Consider the following 7,094-nt stretch of genomic DNA (forward strand, 5'->3'; position numbering starts at 1 on the left):
GGATTGATTGTCAAGTGTTGTTGTCTCTAACTCTCTTCTGCTGGACCTCCCGATCTAAGAAGCCCTGCCCTCCTTTATATCGTCAGGAGGCCAGAGTCCTAGTCGGTTTACAATGTAGAGTCTTAGTAGGATTACAGGGTAGTATTACTACTAGGATTACATGGGAGGAATCCTAATCAAACTAGATCTCCTCTCTTCCTTGCGGTGTATTCCGTGGGTCCCGTATCGACAAGCACGTCTCCGGTCTGCAGCGAGTGCTTCGCTAATCGCTAGAGAAAAATGCGGATCTTTGAGGGGACTCTCTCACCTTCCACGGCGACATCTATTCCTTCGAATTAGTTCGGTGATCCGACCAGCCTGCAATATTTCACACTGGCTACGTCATGCTGCTCCGTCGATGGACTAGCATATGATACGTTGAGCATACCGAGAAGCTGTCCCGTTTGTCAAAGTGCCACACCCAGAAGTCCTCCTACCTTCTTGTACAGATAGGTATGTTGGCAATCGTCATCGCGTCATGAGGCATAAAGTTCATGACATAAAGAACTCCTCTAGCATGTCATATTTCCACGCCACCTCAGCCTGATTAATTAGTTCACTGACCATCTGAGGAGAGTTTGGTTTATCCAGCCTGATGGGGCGACGTACGCTCTCCAAAGGTAGCCAATTCGTCATCTAAATTGCTGTCGTTTCTCCCGTGCCTATTCTTCCTATCAATTCCTGCTTCAAGACCTCGTGTCCATATTCTTTTTATCAATTCCTCCTTCAGGACCTCGCGTCGACCATTGAACGCCAAATGCGCGACGGGAGGAACCAAAATCGGCCTCCACAAAAACACCATCGCTAATAGGTGCGGCAGTGCTAGTTTGGCCCTAAAACATTTAGGCCCGCACCGGCCACACTCCCACACTCTTCTGCTGAGTTTTGATGGGTGAGTTGCAGGTGCAGCCTGGGAGAGAGAGTCCATCTCGGTCTGCCCATGTGAAAAGAACAGAAAAGAAAGCAGCCCAATCGGCCAGCCAAGAAAACCCGAAACCCACGAAGCCCAGCGAGCCCTTCTCCAATCTCCACTAGGCTAGTATTAGTACGCGGCCAGCCGCCAGAGGCGGGTCGGAGTTGAGCACTACCCCTTCTCCTACCCTTCACCTCCCGATTGCCGCCGCCACCACCGCGTCCCCAACCCCTAGCACTCAGCGCCCCCGTACCGGATCGACGCCATGGTGTCGGAGGCCAGCAAGAAGAAGGCCGCCCAGAAGAAGGCCGCCGCGGCCGCCAAGAGGGGAGGCAAGGCCTCGGTGGCGTCCTCGTCGTCTTCATCTGCGGCCGCGGCCGCCGATAAGGCGGCGAACGGCGTCGCGGCGCTCAAGCTATCAGACCGCACCTGCACCGGGGTCCTCGCGTCTCACCCGCTCTCCCGCGATATCCACGTGAGCACCCCTTTCCGATCGAACCCTCGTCTTCCTGTTCTTTCGTGATTCGTGGCGTGAATCTTTTACGCTCCTGAACTCGCCCTAGACGCGGAGGATCTAGCAGTTTATTTTTTTTCCTATTCGTTCCATCACATACTCCATACGCATACTGGGTCAGCTTTAGGACGCTTGGAATCGCCGACATCTTTGATCTGTCTTCTAGAGTGGTTTTGATATGCGCACCGACCTTTGATCTTTGAATTAGTAGACTACTACTATTATTTATTTTGTTAGATATGGTTCCACAAACATGGTGATGGGGAAATAGTTTCCAGGGGGCAGCGAATGGAAAATTGGAATTTCGTTTTGTTAAGGCACATAAAGGGACAAAATCAACGAAGCCCTCTGATATCGCATCCAGTATCTTTGGATATTATGCTATATCTGAAAACAGAGGTTAGGGCCCTTACCGTGTCCTATGCCTACCACTTTTCCTTCAGAAAAAGCAAGTGATAATGTTCCTCGGGGATATCTTGCTTTCGTCTTTTTAATTTGGCTGGAACTTCTGCTTATAGGTTAATTGTTCCTGTGTCTAGCACAATCTCTATCCTGTTGCAAGCACCATCTGTACCATGGATCATTGTCTTTAATACATCGCGGTCCTAACTAAATGGATGTATGTGCAGCAGTGAAATTCAATGACCATGTAAATGGTAGTCAGTTGGCAGATATAAATTTGGTCATGACACCAGTTCCATGTGAAGTTCAAGTTTGGCTTCGATGTAGATTGTTATTATGAAATACAGGCTGTGGCTTCTTTCCTATTACTTGTCCTGTCACTTCCTTTTACCATTAAAGGAAGTGAGGATCTTTGGCCTCTTTAAATTAGAACTCTCTCAGTATATCTGGGTGCTGCATCTCCTGTTGATTCGTTTAGCCCTTTGCTGATTGGTAATTTCTGTCGGCGAAAAAACGTGTCAATGCATCTGACACACAGCAAGCCGGAATGATCTGCTTAGGATGAGCTCGGAGATCCGCTTGGCTTCAATCGCAGGACCCGTCGACCTTGCGAATTCCTCTCGACGCGTGCCAGTCAATTTGACCTACAATTGACAATGAGAGAAAGTTTATCAGTAATTTAAGGTGGAACACACTGGTCTTATCCAGACAGTTCCAACCGTGCCGCTTCGGGAGTAGCTAGACGGGAAAATCGACTAAATAGCCGATATGCGAAGAAATCGACTGTTATAGACGGTAAAGCTTGTGGGTCGTGATTGATTTTATGTTGATAAGTACAATACACGCAGATATAAGTAAAATCATCAGATAGGTGAGTATTAGCAGTGTAAAGCAGACCGATGAATCTAACGAGAAAGGATGTAGCATGCGAACAAATCGACTGTCTAGTACAAATGGATCTACAAACGCTTTTAATCTAATATGTTACCATCAACAGTGAGGTTCGACCGAATCGATGGCAGCTATGATGATAATAACAAACTAAAACCGAAGAATTCATAAAATTATCTATACATTGACAGGCTTTCCGAAAACATGCTATATTTGTGAAAGCTCGAGCGGATCGGCTGAAATAGCCGATTCAGATGAAAAGGGACTACAACATGTGAACAATTGACTATTTAACATGGACAAATCTATGAATTCATCAGACTTAACCTGTTATCTCTAATAGTGGGGTTCGACCGGATTGATGGCAGCCGTGATAAAGACAACAAATCAAACCTTTAAAGTAAACAGATCTATTCACATTTAAAAGAATCATGGAGACACACTGTAGGCGTTAAAGCGTAGGCGATCAGCTATTTAGCGCAAACAGAGGTCACGCCTGATCGAAAACAAAACTAACAACAAGCATCCTCCGATCTAAAGTGCCATCAGTGGGGATCGGCCGGATCGTTACAGCCATAATAGCGAACTATAGACCAGATTTAACTAGCCAGCAAACTTCCTCAAGATCAGACATGTCTTAACCGTGTACTATGTACGATCAAGATCAAAGTAGAACAGTCGATGAAACATAACCCGTCGCTCAAAGTAAGAAACATCGTATTGTAACAAAGCAAACGACGGACTAAAAGGATATGAGGCCGATCTTGATCGATCTCGACCGGGCAGGTTGATGTTACTGAAATTAATGACAATAAGAACATCAACAAGATCGGTAATTTAATAAATCTACCCAAAGGATGTCACTCTTAGGTAGAGCCAATAACTTGATCTTAATCTAATTCGAGCAGTGGAGGTCGAACTTAACCGATGCAGCCGTACTTGAACTAGATAAGGGTCAATAACTAGCTTATACTAGAGCTCGTAGTGTTGGTCGAACTTAACCGATGCAGCCTTACAAACCAAAGCATAAGCCATGACGGTACTTACAGACAAGCCGTAGGTCGGCCGGACCGATACAACCCTATTTGTTGAAGAACTCGCCGAAATCTACACTACTCCTACTCCCAAGGGTTGGCGTAAAGCCGAAAAAAGTAATTTGTATTTATTGATTGGATGATCTTTACAATAGCCGAGGTTCAATATTTATACCCGGAACCTAAGCATTAATCATACTCAAGTACGACTCATTACTCTTTGGAATAAGGGAAAATACTTCTAATTTAAGATAAGTTGGACCCTAATCATTCCCTTTTTTTAGAGTCCGACATGTCTTTCCCGACGCCAACCGTAGCTTATTGTCGTTATCTACTGACGTCATCTGAAGAGAGCCGATTCTAGTGTCGCATCTGAATCAGCTGATATCGACCCTTATGCAATCGATTCCTTGATGACACAATCTTGAAAACTTCGAGTTCTCATGTTCTTTTTCTCAAATTTTGGTGTAAACAATGTCCTAGTCCCCTAATAATCTATGTTTTGGATGTTGCAGATAGAGTCTCTTTCTTTAACATTCCATGGGCATGACCTTATTGTGGATTCTGAGTTGGAGCTGAACTATGGGAGGTAATAAAAATATACATAATGCTACCATTCAGTTACGAGCAGGTATGATGTTGGAGCACGTCACTGATACCTTTTATCTGTTATATTTTTATTTTATATAACAGGCGATACGGTTTGCTTGGGTTGAATGGCTGTGGGAAATCTACTCTTCTCACAGCAATAGGCTGCAGAGAACTTCCTATCCCTGAACACATGGACATATACCATCTAAGCCATGAGATTGAAGCTTCTGACATGTCTGCACTGCAAGCCGTTGTTACTTGTGACGAAGAAAGAGTGAAGTTGGAAAAGGAAGCTGAAATTTTGTCTGCACAGGTTGAGCTCTTGGAATCACAGAATTGTTATTTTCACATGTTCCTTCTCTATGTACTGCCTTTCTCAGGTTGCAAACTGTAAGTTAATGCTGGTGGCACTTTTAGGACGATGGTGGTGGCGAAGCTTTGGATCGTGTCTATGAGCGTCTAGATGCAATGGATGCTGGAACTGCAGAAAAGCGAGCTGCTGAAATATTATTTGGTCTGGGTTTTAACAAACAAATGCAGGCAAAGAAAACTAAAGATTTCTCTGGAGGTTGGCGTATGAGGATTGCTTTGGCGAGAGCACTGTTTATGAATCCAACAATCCTTTTGCTTGATGAGCCAACAAACCATCTAGGTAAGTCTTGGGAAATCTAAAATCAATGGAAATGTAATTAGAATACTTTGTTTTCAGTGACAGATATTTAACGGAACCCTGCTATCAGTGAAATATTTATTTATATACAAGAAGTTGGAACTTCATATCCATATGCCCATTTGCATAACCTTACATTTCATTAATTAGTAAGGCAGCTTCCTTCAAGCATCGATGGATATATTCACCCAAACATAAATGATACCTTGTGAATTCTTATGCACATTTGCACAGCCTTACTTTATACTTCTGAATAATACTGCCAAAATTCAATAATTCTTTAGTGCCTGTCAAAGTTACTTTTTACGGGCTGTTTTCAACTCAGGGAAGGCATCGTTTTCTAATTCTTTACACTCATTTGCAGATCTTGAGGCTTGTGTCTGGTTGGAAGAGACACTGAAGAAATTTGACCGCATACTTGTTGTCATATCACACTCTCAAGATTTTCTAAATGGAGTGTGCACTAACATTATCCATATGCAAAGCAAGAAGCTCAAGTTATACACCGGTAACTACGATCAGTATGTTCAAACTCGCTCCGAGCTTGAAGAGAATCAAATGAAGCAGTACAAATGGGAGCAGGAACAGATTGCTTCAATGAAGGAGTACATTGCTCGCTTTGGTCATGGTTCTGCAAAGCTTGCTCGTCAGGCTCAGAGCAAAGAGAAAACTCTTGCAAAGATGGAGCGAGGTGGTCTCACTGAGAAGGTTGTTAGGGACAGAGTTCTAGTGTTCCGGTTTACAGATGTTGGCAAGCTTCCTCCACCCGTGCTACAGTTTGTTGAAGTCAAGTTTGGGTATACACCAGATAATCTCATATACAAGAGTCTGGACTTTGGTGTTGATCTTGACTCTAGAATCGCATTGGTTGGTCCCAATGGGGCAGGGAAGAGCACTCTTCTGAAGCTTATGACTGGTGACCTTGTTCCGTTAGATGGCATGGTTCGGCGCCATAATCACCTGCGCATTGCGCAGTACCATCAGCATCTGGCGGAGAAGCTGGATCTGGACATGTCATCCCTGGCTTACATGATGAAGGAATACCCTGGGACCGAAGAAGAGAAGATGCGTGCTGCTGTTGGCAGGTTTGGCCTGTCAGGAAAGGCACAGGTGATGCCGATGAAGAATCTTTCTGATGGGCAAAGGAGCCGTGTCATTTTTGCATGGCTGGCATATAGGCAGCCGCAACTGCTACTGCTCGATGAGCCGACAAACCATCTGGATATTGAGACCATTGACTCCCTGGCAGAGGCACTGAATGAGTGGGATGGTGGTTTGGTCTTGGTGAGCCATGATTTTAGGTTGATCAACCAGGTTGCTCAAGAGATCTGGGTGTGTGAGAATCAGGCGGTGACAAGGTGGGAAGGTGATATCATGGATTTCAAGGCACACTTGAAGAGCAAGGCTGGTTTATCTGATTAGAAGGCTTTTCTAGCAACCATGAGCATTTTAACTCTGTATCACGAAGTCCTATTTTTCCAGTAGCAAACTATCGGAGATACTGCTATTGTATCGGATTCCTTTTAAGACTTCCATCGCAACCGGAGTACCATATACTACCTGGAGTACCATAGACTACCTGGAAGTTTGGATTTGTCAAAGTTACTGGATTCTATGATTGTGAACATACAACTTAAATTTAGTTTCAAATTCAACTGAAATTTTATTTCTTCAGAAAAATGGTTTTGTTAATCATTTGAAAATTTTATTACACTTTGGTGGCACTTGTCTCGAGTTTCATACCATCAGTTCCATTTGTCCGATAGACATGTATTCAAAGAACGCGTTTGACGCTACGCGGCTAGCCCAAGATCGTAGCATCTCGCGTATGACGCTATGCGGTTAGCCCAAGTTCGTAGCATCTATAGTTTCAAAAAAAAAGTTCGTAGCATCTCTCAAAATGAAGTTGATGGTTCCTATTGCGTTGGTAGCCATCATGAGCGCCGAGTTTTTGTTTTTTTTTTTTGTTTTTTTTGAGAAAAAATCATATTACCATATTTTGATGTAAGATTGAGCCAACTGTTGGATGGTTTTTTTCTT

At 43.9% G+C, this 7,094-nt stretch overlaps 1 protein-coding gene across 1 annotated transcript; it reads left to right on the forward strand.

Moving 5' to 3' along the window:
• The first annotated feature begins 1,099 nt into the window (after positions 1 to 1,099).
• LOC136504462 (ABC transporter F family member 1) lies at positions 1,100 to 6,746 on the forward strand. Its single transcript, XM_066499400.1, has 5 exons — positions 1,100 to 1,427; positions 4,309 to 4,382; positions 4,487 to 4,697; positions 4,802 to 5,036; positions 5,419 to 6,746. The coding sequence occupies exons 1-5, from the start codon at positions 1,218 to 1,220 to the stop codon at positions 6,474 to 6,476; spliced, it is 1,788 nt and encodes a 595-aa protein (XP_066355497.1). The 5' UTR covers positions 1,100 to 1,217; the 3' UTR covers positions 6,477 to 6,746.
• Positions 6,747 to 7,094: the final 348 nt, after the last annotated feature.

This window comes from Miscanthus floridulus, chromosome 14 (genome assembly GCF_019320115.1).
Source record: "Miscanthus floridulus cultivar M001 chromosome 14, ASM1932011v1, whole genome shotgun sequence".
NCBI lineage: Eukaryota > Viridiplantae > Streptophyta > Magnoliopsida > Poales > Poaceae > Miscanthus > Miscanthus floridulus.